The following is a 22863-nucleotide window of genomic DNA, read 5'->3' as shown; positions in this document are numbered from 1 at the left end:
TTTTTTTTTTTTCTTTTGTCTTTCTCTATATAGATTTGAGTTTTTCCTAGGATTATAATCACAAATAGCAATATTTCTTAATATTGAAATTAACTCTAAAAAAGAGATAGGATGTTATAAGTGAATACATTAAATTGTTTCTATTTAAGATATCAAAATATTAAAATAAAAATAATTCCATTCTGAAAAAGAAAGAAAGAAAGAAAGAAAGAAAAAAAAAAAATATATATATATATGTATATGTATACAGATAGATAGATAGGGTCCCACTGTCAGCCTTTCCAATGTTGTAGCTAACCCTGAGGAACCGTTTAAACTTTTGGGTCATTACGTGTCGAAATTTGAGTGGGCAATAAGGATGAGGCTTATGCCACCATAAATTGTCTGAGTTTACTTTGACAGAATGACGTTTATACCCCTAGAGAAATATTGATATTACATGGCATTGGCTGGTGCTAGAAGGGGACACAGGTGGGGCGAATGGTATTTTCATATTATATTTTTGGATCCCATTCCAAATTCGACCTTTTTGGGTGATTGACGTTGAAAAAGAAAGAAAACTAGGTCAAGGCTTAATAGTGCACCACTTTCGCATAATGAAAATAATAATAATAACATAAATTAATGTGCCACATCCATCATATGAAACACAAAATATATAACAAAACTTCAATAATGTATACCATCTTATTGTTTATTTTGGTTGTTTAATAGGTTAAGATACTACTTTCGTTAGTGTGCTTTGGAACTAATTCAATTTAATTTTTGTATTTTTAATAAATTCTAATTTAATTTTTGATTTTTTTTTTTTAAAAATGATATCACACATTTACCCCAATTTAGATGAAAAAATAATTTTAAAATAATAAATTTAAGATTCGTTGAAAATATATAGATTAAGATTGGATATTTAAAAGCATACATGAACTAAAATCAAATTCTAAATTTTAAGAACGATAATGTTTAAATAATTAATCAAATGTTGATATATGACATTTTTGTTTGATAAATTTTAGTTGAGTTTGCATGTGTTATGATGGAAATTTGTTTTGTTTTAGACTAATTGAGTAACTCTAGCAAACAAGCCACTATTATTTGGTTTTTAATTTTTTGTTTTATGAAAGTTATACTTGTTTTCTCTCAATTTTTTACTCATGTAGGCATTTGAATATTTAATCAATTTTCAAAATAAAAATAAGTTTTTGAAAACTACTTTAAGTTTTTAAAGATAAACTTTGATTTTGAAAACACTCCTAAAAAGTAAACAACAAAACATATGATCAATAAATGAAAGTAATATTTATAGACTTAATTTTTAAAAATTTAAAATAAAAAACAATAGCTAGCATACATAACCTAAAATTTTAATTTTTATCACTTTAAAAAAGTCCGTGGTTAACATTTATTGAAGTGATAGATCTTAACAAGATATGAAGTTTGTTACATATTAGCATAAATAGCAAAATCTAAGGGTTTGGTTAGTGTTTAATTTTAAAAATAAGTCATATTGAAAAAAAAGTGTTTGAAAATAACTCAAAATAGCTTTTGAAATATTTTTAAAATATATTTTAAACTATCTTTTTAATTAAAAAAATTTAAATAAGAATGATTTTTTTAAAAAATATTTTTAGTCAATCTAAATCGACCCTAATAATTAATCAAAATTTGAATTTAGGTAACATCATAAACTTTTTAAAACTCATGAATACAACTTATGCATATAATTGCTCACAAAGTGCATACCTAAATTTATTACTTAACTAAGAAGAAGGCTTTTAGCAAATTTATATTATATATATAAATATATATAACAAAATTGAGAAATTATATTGGTGAAATTATTGCTTATTTTATATGGTTTAAATTAGATGCATAATCACATATATGGTCAAAATATCTTTCCCAATATCTTATAGAAACAAGCCCAACCCATAAAGATTGATTGGTGTAAAGCAATCCAACAAGGTCTCAAGGCAAAATAAATTTATAATATATATAAAAATCCAAGCAAAATTAAAGGAGATTCAAAATTATGATGATAATAATAATAATAAACCATGTCATCCTTTGCTTTTTGCTTTTCCATTTCTTGGCTTCTTCCCTTCATTGCATCAAACAAGAAGCAAAGAAAAGACCTTGTAAAAAAGTAATGTCTTGACACAAATTTGGCACTAGACCTTCATGTGTTTAGGTTTTTGGACTCACTCACACCACACTAGACAACCTAGCATGAAGGGGCAAGTACCATAGACCTTTACTATTTTAAAGATGACTTTATAAATTCTCACTATAATTTTATTTTTAAATTGATATACTTTGTCAAGCCACATGTGATCATAAATAGCACAGGAGAGAAATTATAGGAATGCATATCAATTTAAGAGCAACAGTGGTAGAGTTGTAATTTAATAAAAAGAGATTTGATTTGGTAGATCGATAAGAATTGCCAAGACAATGCTCTTATCTCAAGTTGTACCTTGCTTCAATGAAAGCCCTTGAAAATACAGCTTTTTCTCATAATCCACATAAATATTTATATCAAATATGCAAGAATGGTATTGAAGCGCAATGGATTCTTTTGTGTGTTATGTTCAACATTGATAACTTCCTTATAAAAAGCATGAAGGTCGAGAGAGAAAACATAGCTCATCCTCAATGATTGAAATATTTGTCAATACATCAAAATATTTGTAGATTGAAGACTTCAACAACGACTTAATGGATTATCGCATGTAAATATCCGATCCATAAAAATATGTTAAAAATTTATTAAATAGTCATCCATATAAATATAAATACTAATAATAAATTTATTTAGATTGGTAAAAAAAAAATGCTTAATTTTTTATTCAAATAATTTTTATAAATGATTTAATTTACTATAGTATATGTTGATAACAATATTTCATCGATATATTAATTGAATGAAACTTGGACTTGAATATTTTAATCCTTTTGCTAATTATACCACAATTGATGAAGAAGTTTCCAAAGATAGTGGAGCAATTAATGCAAGAAAAGACGATCCATGTTCTCCAAATTTCTTTTGCATAAGATGCACCAAATGTGGTGTCACACTATTAAATTTAAGTCCACAAAACGTTATAAATTGAATTATTTATTGTGTATTTTTAATATTTTTTCTAACATCATATTAAATAATAGTTTAAAATCTCATTACTCTATATTTTTATTTTCAAATGTTGAGTTTTATTTCATTTGTTTTCAATAAATCTGTTTTTTATGTATACTTTAATGAATCTTAAAAATAGCTTCCACAATTAATTAATTATTTCTTTTAAGAAAAATCATTCAATTTCCTTTTAATTCTCTATTTATAAATTTAAAAATATATTCACACACTATTTTTTCTATATAAAAATTATCATTGTCATCTAATCAATTTCAATTAAAAAAAATAGGGTTTGAAGGACTAAGTTAAAATTTTATTGAAAATATAGAGGTTAAACTTAAGATTTATTGAAATACAATGTGAATGAAATGAAAGCTAAATATAAGGGCTATGGTATTTTAAAATAATCATTTGTTCAGAACTTTTAAAGTTTTAAATTGAATTGATTATATGATGATATATATATATGCTCAAAGGATTCTATAAGGTAGGCCTTAAAAATGGTGCCCTAATTAGTATTGGCCATTCATGTACATCTTAGTGATATTGGACTGTCAAAGTGGAATCTTGCCTGTCCAAAGGTCTAATCCCTTTTTCATGCATTGCATTTAAACCATTTCTATGCAAATCATTTTCTAGCATATATTTTGTATATATGTCACATTTACAACTTTCTTTGCATACCCTTAAGCTAATTTGGTTCAATAATTAGATTTCTTTCGCTCCATTTGGTATATAAACTATTAAGTTTTATGCTTTTTATGTTTTTTTTTTTTTTTTTTTTTTTTTTGATAATTGTATTTGTTTTTTCATGGTTTCTTATTCATGATTTTCATATTTTTTAAATAAACATTTGATCTTTAAGCTATTTTTTGGATTAAAATAATAATAATAATAAAGGTATGTTTGGTAGGGAATATGAAAACAAAAAAAATTGAAAACAAGAGATTTAATGAAAACAAAATTCTATCATGTTTTTAGATATGTGTTTGGTAGAAGATTTAAATATTGGATTTTAATTTAAACAATTGTTTAAAATATGTTTGGTACTATATTCATAAATCATAAAATTAGTTGTAACTACCCACAGAATATTAGTTAACAATAAACTATTATTAATTTATAATTATTTATGAACATGTTTTATGTTTAAAAAAATTTGTATACTTATTATTTTGTAATATTATATAACTTATAAACCATCAATTTTTTAACCAAGAATTTATTCTATCTACCGAACTATGTTCAAATTGGTGTATTAGTTGATTTAAGTTTATTACTGACCGGCCATATTTTTTTTTCTTTTGGCTAAATAAGAATTTTATACTTTATAGTAACTATATCAAAATAAATCAAACAATTTTCTAATATAGTTGCTCGATGAATATCTAACAACAACCCAAAAATGAAAATTGACCATGTCTTAAAAAGTTAGAACGGAAAACATAAATGGTTAAATATTATAATTTCGGTCTCTAAACTCCCTAAGTTGTTGTCTATTTCTTGAGGATTGCTCAACAATTTTTTCTTTTAAGAGATACGTATAGAGTCCATAAATTTATCAGAATATCTATATTAAGTGGACACATTCTTAGCACCCTCATCATTCCCACTTCTTTCATTAATATTCAAGATCTCCAGAGGAAATAATCAAGAATATCTACTTAAGACAAATTTACTCACCCTAGAACCTAAGTTTAGAGAGTAGTAGTCTCACAAAATAGAACATCTTACCTATCCTATGGATGTAGTACCACGTCCACAAGCTCAACAAACTAAACTCTGTGGATATACTGAACTTCTTCAGCAAATTCTGAAATCGAGAGAATTTTTTAAGGAAGAAAATGTAATATTAAAAAAAAATAGAAGAAATGACATATTTGTAGACTAATTTGTGCCCATTCAAATAGTCATGTACTTTCTTTAATTTAGTTATTTATGAAGTGATGCAATCATTCATGAAGGAACACAATCTATGAAATTGAAAATATGTAACTCTACATGAAGAGTTACATACCCTGACGCAGCAACGCAATTTCACAATAAGTATCGGGTCCTTTTGAATGCATTCAGACGGAAAGGCTGGGTCGAACAAAAACAAAATACTTTTTCTTGGTTCAAAATTGTACTTATTCCTTCTACCCATCCCGAAGGATGCCTCCCAAAAGATCTTTCCATTTTTATTATTAATATTGAAAAACCAGCAATCATTATGATTTGCTTGTTCCGGAAAATATCTTATCCTCTAGAGGACGCAATTTTTTTCTATATATTTTTTTTAGTTTGGCCATTTTCATTTTCAAGTAGTGTTCGATCGATTAATTGGCGAAACAAGAACTTTATGTGAGAGTCGAAGCCAACAAAATATTTTCTTTGTGCGACGGTAAGAAAATAGAACCAGCAATCATTATGATGCGCAAGTAATCCCCCTTGTGAAATTTGAATGATTGATGATAAAGAAAGAGAATTCTTGTGCAGGAGGTCCTTTACTAAAACCCTGGAAAGCCACCTCTTCCTCTATCACCCTAGTACTTGATTGTAGAGAGTAATTGCCTCACAGGATAAAACATATTACCTTTCTTCTAGAAGTAGCACCTTGTCTAGAAGATCAACGAACTAAAGTTTGTGAATATACCGAATTTCAAAAATTTTGAAATTGAGAGAATTTTTTTAAGAAGACAAAAATGATAATTAAAAAACAATGAGAAAACAAATTGAAGACACGACTTATTTATAGACTAATTCGTGGCGAATAGTTGGTCTTTTTTTTTTTTTTTTTTTTTTTTTTTTCAATTTAGTTATTCATGAAATGATGCAACCATTCGTGAAGGAACACAATTTATGGTATTGAGAAAATGTAACCCTACATGAAGAGTTACGTAACATTTATTCTAGCAAGTTGTTGTCTATTTCTTGTGGATTGCTCAACAATTTTTTCTTTAAAAAAATTAGACTTTTTCTTAAAAGATAAGTAAGGGGTTAGTAGGTGCATCGGAATATCTCTACTAGGTGGACACATTCTTAGCACCCTCATCATCTTCACTTCTTTCATTAATATTCAAGAAATCTAGAAGAATTAAAAAAATAAGCAGCAAAGAGAAGCAGGAACGAGAAGGGCGAGAGATAAACCCAACAGAAAAAAATAGAACATGGAGCATTAACAAAAAAAAAAATCCATGTCCTAAATGAGTAATTACAACACCTACTCATACAAATTTAAATCAAAATTAGAATATGTGAAATTTAAGAACTTAACAAAATTGCCTTAAATAAATATAAACTCCTTTAATTAATAAGTCAAAAGAAAATCACATACCTCACTCTTTCGAAATTAAGAATCATTTATATACCACCATCTTGACCTGTAAAAAACTACTCAATTGAAGGGAGAAGAAAGAAAAATATATAAAATTAAGAATCTAAATTCCACAACACAAGATAACAAAGTAATCAATAATAGTTTTTCGGATAAATGAACTTATTAAAATGAAAGAGGTAAAGAACTACACAATAGATGCAAAATTGAGAAAACGTCTATTTGTAGAAACATTTTTTTTTTTTTTTGCAGGTGAGCATCGAGTTCTTCAAAGTGGGGGAGTTTTGGACCGGATCAAGGATCGGATCAAGACTTGGATCGAGTTCTGGACTGGATCGAGTTCTTCATAGTGGGGATCGAGGATTGAGTTCTGGACCGGATTGAGGATCGAGTTCTAGCATAAAATTTTAATACTAGAGTTACAGAATCATCAACCATCAGAGGAAACAAAACCCAATACATAATTGCATTTCATTTAGCTAGCTCAATCTCCTTCAAGTGTAGAAACTATAATCGAATAACAATCAAACACAAATAGTAATCAATTTCCAATAGAAAAGCGCAAAAAGAAAAATCCAAAATCAAATAAAAAAGAAAATGAAAATGGATCTAAGGATGAGTAAAGAGAAGAAAATCACATTCATCAAAGTTATTGCAACCAGCAGAGACAATGGAAAATTAGCCAGCGACGGTGGAATGCGGGCGCACATTTTAGAGCATCGCACGGAGTTGAGAATGATAAAGAGAGGAATGAGAACGATATGGGTTTCAAATGTCGAAAGTTGTAATTTGAGAAAATAAAGGTTGAGATTTGAGAGAAAGAAGATTGAAATTTTGTGTGGAGAGACGAAGAAAGGAAAGAAGAGGAATAGAATATGTTTGATAGAAATGGGAAAATATTAGCCTTTGATCTGATTCAAGTATCCTAGTTTCTATTGAAAATTGAAATATTGATTAGCAGCAGTAATCTGAAAAGTTTTGAAGCTACTTTTTGGGATATAAAATATATCCGCAAAAACATGAGACTCCCAACAAGAAAAAAAGGTTCAAGACTCGGGAGGCTTTAATATGTCATCCTTTTCTTTGCTTTTCCAATTCTATTGAACAAATTATCTCCATATAATTGTCCTTAATTATAGGGATTAAACTTGCAATCACGTAAATATTTTTTAAATTATTATTTTGGAGGTATATTGTGTATTTATTTCTTAAAGAAATGTCCAACCTTCATAGTTAAGAAATATGGTAATTTTTTTTAGGAAACATAAAATTCCATTCATCAAATGTAGCTACAAAAAGTGAATTCTAGAAAAGAAAATTTATTGGAAAATTGCAAAAACCACCCTAAAACGGGTCATCAACTAAGTATGTAGAAAGTATTATTGGTATCTTTTATGTGATTTGTTTTATAGAAAGGACCCGACGGTCAAGCAATCGACTTAATAGAGTTGTTTAAGCGTACGCACTCTAAGCGTGATGACTCGTTTGTTAATCAGGCTGCTAATGATGCAAATGTAAGTTTTTATTCCTTCAACATAACTTCATCTATATAAGCTTGTCATATATAGATAAATGCATAATTATGATGAAGATTGTCTAAGATGCAATTTGAATTTTTTTAGGTTGAGTATTGAGTTTCATATTTAGTTTAAAGTTGGTATAGGGGTAAATGCATAAATATGTTTAAGTTTGAGATGAATTGGGGAAGGGTTGTGGAGATTGTCTAAGTGCATTTTGAATTTTCTTAGGTTGAATTTTGAGTTAAAATTTATAGATAATTCATATGCTTATATAAAGTAGTTCATATACTTATGGATAAACACATTGAGTTTCAGATTAGTATAAATAGATAAATGCATAACTATATCTGAGTTAAAATTTATTGCATAGTTCATATACTTATATAAAGTAATTAATTATTTGGTTGCATTAAAACTATTTAAATTTGTATTTTGTAGGCTGCTCGAAGGACTAGTTTCAATATGCATCCCTTGGTGAAGATAATATGTTATTTTATTTTGGTGTTAATGTTTTGTGGATATTATATAATGTCCAAGATGAAGATAATATGTAATGTTAAAGATAATGTACAATGTTATTTTGTCTTGTCAATGTCTTAATTATGTAATGTTATTCCGATTTAAATGTTATGGAATTAATTAAATGTTGAAGATTTTAGTTTATTTGACTACATTCGTAACATTTAAATAGGTTTGATATTTATCAAATTATAAAAGTTTAATTTGGAAAAGAGTTCTCTCTCGATGCTAAATTTAAAAGTGTCGGAAAAAACATCATTATTAAATATTTTTAAGACTTTCACCAACACCATACCCATATATTGTCGACAAAAAGTAACCTCTCCCAACGCCATTATATGTCGGTGTCGGGGTATGTGCCTTTTCCCGACAAAAACTTAATTATAATTTTAGCGCTGGGATGTATATACCATCCACACAATTTCAATTTCTCCCGACGCTCATAATCTGGCGTCGAGAGAAGTCATTTCCCGACGGCACATTATGAGTGTAGGGAGAAATCCTCTTCACTTCTTCTGTCGCAAAATCTTTTAATCCCGACGAAGTAACTTTTTTTCTCGAGATAAGGCTTTCCCAATGAGCTATCTCAATGACGTTGCCAACAGTGAAAATATGGTTGGAAAAGGCTTTTCTGACGCTTTTTTGACTTTTTCTGACAGTTCTAACTGTCGAAAAAGGATAAATTTCTTGTGGTAATATAACATTTTTTGTTGTGGTTTGTTTGATCGAACAAAGATCTTTGAAAAGGGCATGAATGGTGCAGTTTCTATTGTATCACCCCCAGATGACTGGCCATCTTGTCCCATAAGCTCAAAGTAATACTGCAATATATGAAAAGATGTTCCATGCTTTCACAGTGTGCTTTACATAACGGACACTAATTTGGTTTGAGAGAAGTGTTTGGAAGTTTTTTCTGAACAACCTCCATTGTATTAACTTAAAAGACTTAGCTTGTTAACTTAAGACATCAACAGAAAAAAAAAAAAAGTTAGAGGTTATTTGGGATGTTGAGATAATATACGATGTGGGGAGTTTTGTTGTCTGGAGAGTTCGGATGTCTGTTCTGATCGAGTATGAACAATCGAATATGATCGAGTATGTTCAAACAATGAGATGATATACGATACACGGAAGGAAAATGACGGTGAGATACGAAACATTGTTCCGAAAATGAGCCCACAAACAATTAAAATCAGTGAAATAGGATAATGGGCCTCCAACATAGATGATATAAGATGTGAGGATATACCAACTCACGTTGGCCCCTAACCCCCCTTAATGGTTAGAATTTTTCACCCATATATGGCTAAAACTCACGTAGAAAAAGCAACTTCATATTCTTTATTGTCCTTAAACCTTGAAATTAAGTAGGTAAGCAGTTAGTTTATGAGATTTGTACTAAATTTTCATTGGTCCTATGTTTTCAAAACCCACATTTTCGGATAATTGAAATTTGCATTTAATTTATATGTCATTATTGAGTTTCAAAAGTAACATATTAATTTAGTCTCTAAAAAGTTTGAATTTATGTATAATTGGTCCGTGACATTTGAAATTGAATTGTAATTCATCAGTTCAGTATAAACATAAAATATAAAATTGAACACAATTTTAAAATAATACATATCAACAAAGTGTAGTTAACGTATGCAACATTCTTTTAAGTCAACTACCTCATCATTCTTTTAGGTCAACTAACAATCAATTATACTAATAAATCATTTAGAAACCAAATTCAAACTTTAAGGACCAACTTTTAGCCAATTTTAAATTTTATGGACCAATTTGAAATCACATTCAAACTTCAAGATTTTTTAAAACTTTGAAAATCAAATAGAAACTAAACTCATTCCAAACCTAGAATCTAATTTCAAATTCCATAAACTAAAACGTATATTTTATCCAATTTTCTATAATGTCCAAAAATGTTCATTCCATGTCAACATTAACTTTATAGCTTTCAAGGTAATCTTGAAGAATATTACCAATATACAACTTAAGTAATTACTTTTTTGTTAATATAAGGACCAAAAAATATTAATAAATATATAAGTTATTTTATTTTTTCAATATGTGAGATGGGAGAATCAAACCTCCGACCTTAAAATCGATGATGTGAATATTATATTCCTTGAATTATTCTCATGTTAATAAGTGATACATTACTTGATGTTCTAAATTCAAGAAGCGAAATTGTAATTCAAGCTACGTCTACTCCAAAGAAAACATAATAAATCAATTGTAATCTAGACCATGTATGTTTCGTACTTGTATTTACATATGGGACCTACGTTCAAATCTATAATAAAAAAAAAAGTACAAATTGATTGACAAGTAGAAGATGATCAATTCAACTGTATTCGAAAATCGTGCAGGACTCACTAGTGGATATCGTTATCATTACCATTACAGAGATTGTTCCTTTTGTTATATATGAGAATTATGAATCTATCACATTTTTTTTTGTTACCGTAATCATTATCGTTATGTTAGGATCAAATGGTAACAGTAATAGTAAATGTGGCAGATTCATAATTCTAATTAAACGTGATAAAAGAAGAATCTAATCAATCGTAAATTACGAATGGTCTATCAATAAAACACTATTACGATTGGATGAATTTTGATTACGGAGGAATAAACGTGACATGAATAAGAAAGAATGAAATGAAAGCAAAAACATGGTAATTAAGTTAATATGGGAAAGAATAAGGAGGAAAAAGTAATATAGGATAAGGACAATAGAAAGGAAAGAGAGAGAGAGAGAGCAATGAGCATAAAGAAGTAGGTTTTGGGGTGGGGGTGGAAATTAGTTGTAGAAAAACGTGTCGAGCAATGATTGGGTAAGAGTCAAAATCAGACAACTCTTTGTCTGAGAAAGGTGGGGCCTACTGACATCACAACCCAAATGCTCCACTCCAGCTGTCATCATATATCGACACGTCGCCACCGAATATATCTCGATTTCAGTTCAACTCCCACAATAATTATTCATAAATCAAAACCAATATATATATATATATATATATAATTTTCTTTCTTTTTCCCTTAAATTACACATTGAAAAATACTCGTGGATCTGCCCCTATCTTTGTTCAGTCTGCCCTAGTATCCCAAAATACAATTTTTCACTTCATAATCCTTTTTATTTTTAAATATATAATTTATATATATTTATTTTATGATAGAAGGAGATACATGAAAAGTTCTACCTAAATATTATTCTTATAAATTCGGTTTATCTATCCTTTCAAAAAAATTACAATTTATTCTCTATGATTTATATTTAGAATTTCTTTTATTTAAGAAGATTTTTATCAAATTATGTTCGACTATTTATAATATTTTAAAATATATATTTAGAATTTCTTTTATTTAAGAAGATTTTTATCAAATTATGTTCGACTATTTATAATATTTTAAAATACTCTAGATTAATTAAATCTAACTTTTAAAATTATAGGGTTAATTTTTTTTTTTAAATAAAAAATTATAGGATTACATTCTTAACTTTCTATTGATACCATTTTTCAACTTATTTCATTATTAAACTTGAGTGGAATATAATAATTTAGTCTCTAAACTTTTAATTTGTAACAATTTAATCTTAAAATTTGAACAAATAACAATGTAGTCTCTATATTTTAAAATTTGTAACTATTTAGTTCTTATCATAAAATTTTTCATCAAAATTAAGTGTTGACTTGATTACATAGTGAAGTAATCTTTATAAGTTGATAAATAAATTCGATTTTCGATTATCTTATTAGTCTACAGGTATAAGAAATTTCCTCAAATCATAATAATATTTTGTAGGATAGGGACTAAATAGTTACAATTAATAAAGTACATACTAAATCGTTGTTTATTAAATTTACGGACTAAATTATTACTAATTTTAAATACATGAATTAATTAATTATGACCCATAAAAGTCTAGAGATTAAATTATTATTATTATTATTTTTTGTAAATTTATATATATATATTTCTTTCGGATATTCTTTTCCAAAAAACAGCTTCCATTTTTTTTATTTGATTAGGTTAGAAAAAATCTATCAATCTTTGTACTCTCCTATAAATAATTATTGATATTTATGCTGGACAAAGATTTTGAATTTGTACACTACTTACATGGTAAATCAAAAAAGTACTATGAAAACGAAAAAAATTGATACCAATATAATAGAGATGGTTGATGAACAATATTAATGATAACAATAAAGAAACTATTTATGTTTTATATGTACTATTTTTTTGAGATAGGAATTTTCATACTTTTTTTTAAATAACAATAATGATCACTAAGTAGTAAATTTACAATAATTCATCGACTTAAATTTTTGGATTGATTGATGATTTAATATGATATCAAAATCAATTATGAAATCCAAATATAGACATTAAATTTGTCATAACCCATTTATGAGTTACTCTAGGTTATTCAATTTATTTTCTATTGATTTTGAGATGAAAAATTTTCACGTAAAGAATGAATTACAATTCTAAAAATTGATTGGTTTTGATTTCCTATCTCCAGAATTAGTGGATTAAAAGGCCCAAGTATATGTACACACTAGTCTTTTAGTTTCCATGTATGCCTAATGTTTCGTAGGTTTCTTTTATTCGTCAATGCATGAGTTTTCTTTTTCTTATGAAAATTGTACTTTGGTCTATGATTGTTTATACTTTCACTCTATCATTTATTTGTTTAGGTTTTATTTGGTAATCATTTTATTTTTGAAAAATAAATCTATTTCTCTCAATTTCTTACAACGATTTTCACCTTTTTTAAGCATAAAAGTTGAATCCTTAGTCAAATTTTAAAAACAAAAACAAGTTTTCAAAATTTGGCTAAAAAAAAAACAAATAGTCATCAAATATGGCATTAATTTTCAAACATAAACATGTTTCAATGGCTCTTATTCTTTTTCATTCTAATATTTTAACAACAATAAAAAAAAGTAATTGATTCTTTTTTTATTTTTATTAAAAAAACATAAGCAATTATTATAGTTGGATTATAATAATTTGTGTTTGGGGTGTAGATTATTTTAGTTTGGGTTATAATAATAACATGTGTTTGATGTGTAAACTATTTTAGTTTGAGAAAGAAATAGTAAACGTTATAGCAAATAATAAAAAAATGATGAATGTAAAGTAAAAACTGTAGCAAATAGTAAATACCACAGAAAATTAGGGTTTTGGAATAGTGTTGATTGTAGCAAATTGAAAGTTTTGAAATAGTATTTACTATAGCAAATGATGGTTATTATAGTTTTAAGATAATTCTTACCCCAAACACACCCGATCAATTTATACAGTGATGTATGATGACCTAAAAAAATATAGTTTATTTAAGCTTTCAAAATAGTCAATCTAGTGAGAATCTTTTATTAACATCAATAGTAGTTAGTGGTTGAGACTAATAGGACGGTTTGCTTTAGTGTGGAGATAATTGGATCTTTAAATGTTCTTTATTTTAGATTACAAATATTTGATCCTTAGATTTGGAATAATAATTACAAGACATGAGGGATCAGTAGGTGCACTGAGACATCACAACTAGGTTGGTACTCCTCTAACACCCTCTGTTGACATATTTAGATAATCATATATGTTTTGTGAGAACTTTTTTATATTATATATATGAATACTTAGATAATTGTGTATGTTCCATTAGAGTTTTATGAGGATGTCTTAAATATACATAATATTATAAAAATGTCCTTACAATTATTTATTAATTTATATTTAATTTAATATAATTGGAACTGATATAACCTATTTTGTTTTAATTAACTTAGTTTTTATTTTAAATTAATATAATATTTTTTTTTTTTGTTATTTTCTCAACACAATAATATATATTAATTTAAGATTTTTTTTATAAAATAAACAATTAATTTGAATATCTTTCTATAAAAAAAATAACTACAAAAAAGAGTATATATATAATTGACAATAATTATTTTAATTATATATATATATATATATATATATATATATATATATATATATGAAAAAAGGGTAAAAAAGTAAATAATGGGAAGTCCTCAACATAAAAATCCAGAAAACCCATATTTTAGGAGGACATCCAAAACTCTCGAGATGCTTAGGAATTTTCAGATGGTAGAACATCTTACATTATCACAAAAACAAACGCGGTAATCCACATATCCTTTCTATAGGAATCTTGAACTCCAAGAAACATATGACTCCTTAGATAATATGAAGATCAATTTCAAAATCAATTGACAATGACAGAAGTAATCCATCAAATGGGTTATATGTTTTGAGTGTGAAATCCGTTGACTTTTCAACGTGAGAATCTAAACAAGTTCCTACTCCTTCCTAAAAGTTGTAGGTTTTTGAATATCGCGCCATAGTTGAACTTGAGTTGTGAGATGTCATATTCTTGTAGAATATCACTCACTCTATAATTTTAGTAAAAAGAAAAAGAACAAAGAAGTTATATACTTAAAACCAAATTAGAAAAAACTACCAACTATAAAGTTCTAACTTATAAACTTGAAAGAAAGAAGTCTTTATGAGCTGACGTATTTTGGCTCCTTAAATAAGGTAAAGGAAGCAAGATCCATAGAAGGCTATGATTTATGTTTGTCTAGGCCTCTTTTGAAAATCCATTTGGAAAGCTTAGCCCAATAAACATGAGAAGCAAGTTTTTGGGTTTCCAACCCTTGATGAACAAAGGCCCAAAAGAATAATGATCATTTTAAAAGTTGCAACAAGTGAGGAAACCTTACTCCATGAACAATATTGAGGATGTGAAGAAAGCGCCTTTGTTTATATAGGTCATGCTTATGAATGCTAGACATCATTTAGAGTATACTTATGCACTCAAATTAGATTGTGGAAATAATTATTTTTATATTGTACCTCTATTGTCATACGTATTTTTAAACTTAAACGTATATCATTTTGGTCGTCTTAGTAACTTTCAATAAATCTAAAATTTAGTGTTTTTTATTTCTTTTTTTTAAATGAAAAACTTTTATATACGTGTGTTGTAACAAAATTTTTTGAAATATATTCTTGCATAAATGTTGTTATTTAACTAATTATGATAAAAGTTAACTTCAAACTAACAATATTAAGGACTATTTTAAAGATTTAAAAGTATAGAGACTAGAATGAAATAAATTAAATCTCAAAATATAGTTGAGCAATATAGGATGGACGATCAAATAATAATATTTAATAGTGAGACTTGAGAAACAGTAAATAAATACACTTTAATTATATCGAACTACGTATTTTGATAGTATGTGGGATGGGGGATTTAACCTCGAGTACGCATTCATACAGTTGAGGCTATGCTTAGATTTACATGTTGAGATCAACAATAATAAGATTAATATCTCCAAATAATATCTAAGAATAATATCTTGGAGGTTGAGATGGATATTATATACACAATTGTATGGATGGGCAAGGGCATATGGTAGGGCACTCTAGGGTTTTAAGGGGTTGTTTGGGGGGGGAAAATCCAAATCCAAATCCAAATAATCCCTAATGAAATTCATAAGGAAGAATACTAAAAAAAAAGGAAGTCACACATAGCCAAACAAAACCCACTAAAGAGGAACAACAAAATATGAGTGGGGCCACCCTAATTTTATGAGTCAAAGATTAGTTACCCAACAAAAACACACACAAACTTTCGTTTTCATTAAAGACATCCAATTTCCCCCATGCTCTCTACAACAAACATTACCATCGTGTGTTCTTTCCCATGTTTCCCTTTTACATATTCAATTCCCTATAAGTCTTTGTTTTGTAGGCCTAATACCCCTAGCTAGATTTGCTATTTTTTCTTTTTTGTATATATGAAAGAATCTAGTTGGAGATTTTTCAACAAAATATGTGACTCCCTTTGTTCGATGGAAATTAGAACAGATTGGTAGCATTCATGATGTATTATTGGGAGTCACAATATATAATAATAATAATGTTAGAGGCATCTTATTAGTAATTAAAGTCATTACATAATCTTAATATAATCACACTTTTTTGCTATAAAGATGTTTGCTTGGTTAGATTGTATAAGCTTGTTTAAAATCTTTTGTCACTTAGTGGTCAGTTCTATCTATATACTTTTACATTTTAATTAAGATTTCAAACATTCAAAGTAGGTATGTGTGTGTATATATATTCTTATAAGCTTACAAACCCCACTTAAAAGAAAGGCAGTCCCACTAAATAGAATCCAAGGTGTATATATATAGCAAAGCTCTCAACAAATTTTAAAACCTTGAACTAAAATTTTCTCAATTTGACCATTATTTCATGTATAAGGGCAAAGGGAAGGCTGTTCTTTTCCCCCTTCCCCACTTTCAACTATATGCCTCCTAAAGCACAATTCCCTTTCATTTTCATGTGGGTCTTCCTCTTAATTCCATTTCCATTTCTCACTCTCTTCAATAACAATAATAATCCTATTTCAATTCCAATATCTCCCAAGATCCTCCCCTTTTGTTCCTTCTCCATATATCTATATATAACTTTTTACACCATGTTTTGCTGAACAAGCCTCACTGGGTATCACTTACTTTAAAGGAATAACAAAGCTGCCATGTCTCTCTCAAGCTCAGACATGATCAATAAGAAGATGTTCCACCATAGGAGAGCTTCCAAGGAGCTCGAGGTGTTCGAAGCTGCTCGATACTTCTCCGATTACAATGAAACTTCTGCTTCCACGAATAGTTTCGGTGCAAAGTTTACTCCAAAAGTGAAGAAGAAAGATAAAGGATGGATCAAAGGGAGAATCAGCTTAGACATGCAGGTTTTATTAAATCACCACTTAACCCAAAAGTTTAAGCTATAATCTTTTATTTTAATTTACATTCTCGACATTATAATTAAATTCTCTCTTTTGTTGTGACGTAATAAATGGTAATCAATCTTAGATTATGGAAATCACATTACATGAATTCGTTTATAAATTTAACCTTTTTTATATATTCATATTTTCCAACATAGGTGAAGAACATTCTTAATCTTCCCCAACATTTCCCCCAACATAATTCATATAGTGTTGAAAAGCAAGTTACAAAGGAAAAAAAGTACAAGCAACCAAGCTCTCCTGGTGGGAGATTGGCAAGCTTTCTGAACTCTCTTTTCAGCCATTCAAGTTCCAAGAAGAAGAAATCGAAACATTTCGCGCAATCCATGGACGACATGGACGAGGACGAAAGTCGAACGTCGAAGAGAAGAATTAGCATCAGCCATTTTCGAACCTCGAATGCCGTGGCAACTGATGCAAAGTTTATCTATTCTTCTTCTCCTGGAAATAATAACTCAGGTAAACCCCGAATCAACCTAACTCAAATGTATAATTTACGTATCACATATATACGATATATATATTTAGTCATTTATTTATATTCTTAACGCAATTAGGTTTTAGAACGCCGCCTCCGCACGTTCAAACTCCGACAAAGAGCTACAAGGAGCTATTGTCATTTTCAAAATTCAACCGGCTTGTAAAATCAGCAGAGGCTTTGCAGAAACCTACCATGGATGATAAGAGAATAAGGAAAGATGAAGGGGTTGTGGAGAAATTACAAAAGATCAAGAAGAAGAACTTGAGTAATAATAATAATTGTTCTTCAGAGAAAGATAGGGTTTGGGTTGAAAAAAATTTGGTAGGTGAAGAAATGAAGAAAAAGTTAAGGAAATATGATCATGAAATTAATAATATTATTGATGATCATAATCATGAAGAAGATGATGATGGTGGAGAAACAGATTCAAGCTCTGATTTGTTTGAGTTACAAATTTATGATTTGGATTATTACACCCATGGCTTGCCTGTTTATGAATCTACTGATATTGATAGCATTAAGAGAAGAAATTCAATCTCTAATGGTGTTTAATTTGTTGAGATTGGAAGAAGAAGGGAACTATGGTTATTGTGCAGCTTTTGGATCCACTTTTCTTTTTTCTTTTTTTCTTTTATCTTTCTAATTAATGGGGTTTGTTAGACCAAGATTATTGAGCAAGTGGTGGAATTAGAAATTTCAAAATAACTTGTGTTTTGTTGATGGAGAGTGACTATTAGATTGGTTTTAATGATTTGTAATTAAAACTTTCTGTTGTATATATACCTAAATTAACGACAATATTATGTATTATATATGTATTATCGCTTTTATCTCCGTTATCAGTCTGAACATTATTCAGTAAATAAAATATTAATTAATTAGTATCTCAAAAATCAATGGTTAGATCTAACAACTATTCGAACTAAAATAAATTCTCCAATATTCTATATTCATTTTCCTATGAACTTGGTGTGATAGTTTGATAATTCCAAAAAAAAAGAAGTGAAATGGAGAAATAGGACGATGTGTCAAAAGATCTTGGAGATATAAGATAAAAGAATTTGGTAAATAATTAGATGTAGTCTAGACTTTATGCCTCCTATATAATTAAAAAATATTTGATAACCAAATGTAGAATTGCATGTTTTTAAAGTGTGGGCTATAATGATCTTCTGCAGATGTTTTCCCTACTAACACCACAAATCCTAGTTATTTTTTTGGGGCATTTTGTCTCTAGACTCACAAGTCACACCACATATTTTACATTTTTGTAACTTTAAATTTTGTGGGACATCTCAAATCAAATCATTGAAAATGTGGGTCACCCAAATTTTAACCAAAGATATATAAACATTTCCACCTTCAAAAGCAAATGAGATAATTGTCTTAAATTAATGTTTTATAAATTTTAACATTCTACCTCAAATTTCAACCTTTAACCTTAAAAAAAAAAAAAAAAAAACTACATGTCATTGTGTTACACCCACTCTAGTTTTAGAAATTTGATTTAAATTTCACTTAATCCAAACGAAAAAAATAGTACAATATATAGAGTCGAAGAGGATTCAACTTCAAACTTCTTAATCGTTAACACATATTTTTATGTTAATTGAACTAAGTCGACTCCAGACTTCTTCATCGTTAACACATATATCTTTATGTCAGTTAAACTAAGCTCATTTCGATGAAAATAAAAAAGACCTAGAATATGAATAATCATACAATTACTTTTTTTTTTTTTAATAATCCAATATTAATATTTAGTAGGATTATTACCTTTCTCGGATTAACTTGTAATCCAAACGATTGAATTTCAAGTTTAGAATAGATTTAAAAGATTTATAAGTAATTATTATTTTAAATATGGAGAAATATATATATATATATATATATATATATATATATATATATATATATATATATATATATAATGATCTATTCTCTCTAAGATTAATTTTCTAATTCAATAGGTCATATATTTATTTAAAATAATAAAAGAAACTACTTTAGGAACTTTTTAAATCTATTATTACAATCTCGGGGACTAAAAATGTACATTTTAAAAATTTAGGGACCAGACATACCTATTTTTAAAAATTCGAGGACTATAAAAATACATTTTGAAAATTTATGAACTAAATATATTTATTCTTCAAAATTTGAGACTATAAAGGTAGTTTTTTAAAAAAATTAAAGTAGCTCAATTTAATTTAAATAGGTAATATATATACCATCATTGTTATTATTTATTTATTTATTTTTAAGTAAATATATCTATAGTACCATTGTTAATCAAATATGTTTTCTACATAATGATTATTGGAATTATGAAATCCAACCATTGGAATTTAAATTTTTGCTCATGACGTAAAAAGCATATGCCTAAAAAGATGTAATTTGGTACAAAAATATATAATTTTCACCCCTTTTTAAACTTTACTTTACCTTAAACTCAAATTATTATCAAATAAGACAAGACTCATGTTATTATTACGGTCCAAACATGCTAGTTAAAATCTCATTTTTCAACAATGGTATGATATATATATTTTTTGAATTAAATAAAATATTTAAAACATAGTAACGCGATATTATGATGGTCACTTTTATGTACCACCTTCTCTTCACACATTTCAAAATAATTTGAAATTAGAAAATAATTTTAAAAATGAAATTAGAGGCACCTCTTAATCACCACATCAATAGAACAAGAGAGGAAAGTCATATCTTCAAAGCTTAACTACTTTCCATCTTGGCCACACAATGCCAATCAACCAAAAAGGGAAAGGTATCTAATTTGATTTCACAATAAAATTTTTAGTTACTATTGTCTATTTTGTATAACCTAACAAGAGAAACTGTTTTTCAACGGGTGTACAATCAAAATGTAAAAACTAAACCGAATCAAATCGAATTAAATTGAAATTTTAGTTTCTATAGCTAGTTTAGATAGTTTGATTTGATTTTGTCTAAACATGCGTTTTGATTTCAATTTGGTTTCCAACTCGAATCAAATTGTGAACACTCCTATTTCTCATATAGTCCACTATATAAAATATATAAAGATCATGCTTATATATAGGTTCAAGTAATATGATAATTAAGTGGTTGTTTTCTATCAATTTTTTTTTTCTTTTTAAAATTTGAAAAGTTGGTAGAGTATTCTTCATTCTTCACAACACAGAGAATTTATAAGAGAGGAAATTTTATTGGGCAATTTTTTTAAAAAAAATCAATTAGAGTAGACATATATTTTGACCAAAAAGGTAGAAATTTAAGTCTCTAGCTCCACCTATTTGTTGGGAAAAAAAAATAATAAACTTCTTACATGGATATGTTGAACCTAAAAAGCACCAAGTTCATCCTAAATATATTTAATCCTCAATTGAAACTTAGGGCCAGAGAAGGTCATTAAGTTGGACAGTCACTAATAATATCTAATTTAATTATTGAATCCACATGAAATCAATTACACAAAAGCTACCAAATGGATTAATAAGGCTGGCAAAAACAATCATTTTTCTTGATGAATTATTTCGTTTCTAAAGAATAGTTGGTTCTTTAGATGACATGAGTACACGGTTAGATGATATATAATTAAATTTACCTTTAATCGTAAGTTTAAGTATTTTGATCAATCGGTGATTTAAGATGGTATCAGAACAGGTTGGTTTAAGATGTCTTGTGTTCCCCTACAACGTTGTTTTTCCCCAATTAATACTCACTTCTACTTGTTTGGCTCTTCTACATAGCTTGGAGAAGAAATCGTGAACGTCGTATACGAGTTCTACAAAAAATAGTAGTTTTCATCTCTACTCCCAATCATAATTCTTTTACATTACCAAAATTAAAATATTTAGCTAACCTATATTTATCATTTAAAAAAAAAAAAAAACTTTAAACTTAACCCTAATGGAATGAGCTCTTAAAAAATGTAGACATGAAAAGTAAAAGTTGGGAAGGGAGACATTAATAATTTATAATTTATAAACAAAAGAAATGGGCATATGATTGAAGACAAAAATGAGAAATGTCAGTGGGAAATTGATGTGAAAGCAAGTTTAAGATCATTTGGTTGCATCCCTATATTAAAAGGTGGGAACAATTTAGCCCAAGCCTTTAAACAAAAGGGGGAAAAAAAAGCATATGTTAAGGTCCCAATAACATTATGAAATCCTTAATTTAATATTCATCCTATTTCTAAGAATTTAGCTCTTCTACTTTATGAAACTTAAGTACTCTTTGATAGCTATTTAGACCTATTTGATTATTATTTAGTTTCTTGTTTTGAAAATTGTTCTTTATTTCTTTAAAAAACTAACACTTAAAGATCGTAACCTCGAAGTTGATAATATGAACACTACGCCAATTGAGTTACGCTCTTGTTGGCTGTCAAGATGAGATCGATCTAAATAAATGTAACCACACAAAACGGCCCTGTAAATCTATAGAAAAAAGATAAACAGATTCCTATCAAGATGTGAAAAAGTTTGTTTTTGGTTCAATCATAGCATCGTCGGTCACACCCTTGAGCTATCGACGACGTGGCATCGAACCGGAATGAATATTAAATATTTAGAATTTAAATATGTATTTGGATTTGTAAATGGGTGTGTTTGATTTATCAATTTTGTATATAGAAACTAAAACTAAATAATTATCTAATCAAATGTAAGACAACAACTAATCTAGTCATAAATAAATTTAATAATTTTATATAATTTTATATTGATCAATTATCTAATCACCTAAAATACCAGTAAATGAATATTCTTTAATTAAACAGTAGTTAAATTACTTTATTTATTTAATAAAAATATTAATAATTAATAATAAAATTTTATAATAAATAGTTAAAGATAAGATAACATAAAATATCAAGGGTTGTTTGACTCACCAACATGAGTTGATTAGTTGATATAATATACCAACTCAATGTTTGACCCACCAATTTTAAGTGTTGGTGGAGTTGAGTTGGTATATTTTATCAATTCACTCTCTCACTTTTTCCAATATTTTCAATGGCTC

At 27.7% G+C, this 22863-nt stretch overlaps 1 protein-coding gene and 1 non-coding gene across 2 annotated transcripts; one reads left to right on the top strand and one right to left on the bottom strand.

The window, feature by feature from the left end:
• The first annotated feature begins 16760 nt into the window (after positions 1 to 16760).
• Positions 16761 to 18669, top strand: LOC120076608 (protein BIG GRAIN 1-like E). Its single transcript, XM_039030485.2, has 3 exons — positions 16761 to 17294; positions 17492 to 17813; positions 17912 to 18669. The coding sequence occupies exons 1-3, from the start codon at positions 17085 to 17087 to the stop codon at positions 18385 to 18387; spliced, it is 1008 nt and encodes a 335-aa protein (XP_038886413.1). The 5' UTR covers positions 16761 to 17084; the 3' UTR covers positions 18388 to 18669.
• Positions 18670 to 22249: 3580 nt separating this feature from the next.
• On the bottom strand, positions 22250 to 22392 carry LOC120076933 (small nucleolar RNA snoR2/U65). The gene has a single exon (XR_005481680.1). It is a non-coding gene; the product is annotated as a small nucleolar RNA snoR2/U65 (small nucleolar RNA).
• Between the last annotated feature and the right edge of the window lie 471 nt (positions 22393 to 22863).

This window comes from Benincasa hispida, chromosome 4 (genome assembly GCF_027475165.1).
Source record: "Benincasa hispida cultivar pf3 chromosome 4, pf3_genome.v1.1, whole genome shotgun sequence".
In the NCBI taxonomy this organism is placed as follows: domain Eukaryota; kingdom Viridiplantae; phylum Streptophyta; class Magnoliopsida; order Cucurbitales; family Cucurbitaceae; genus Benincasa; species Benincasa hispida.
This window is presented reverse-complemented; position numbering and strand designations above follow the sequence as displayed.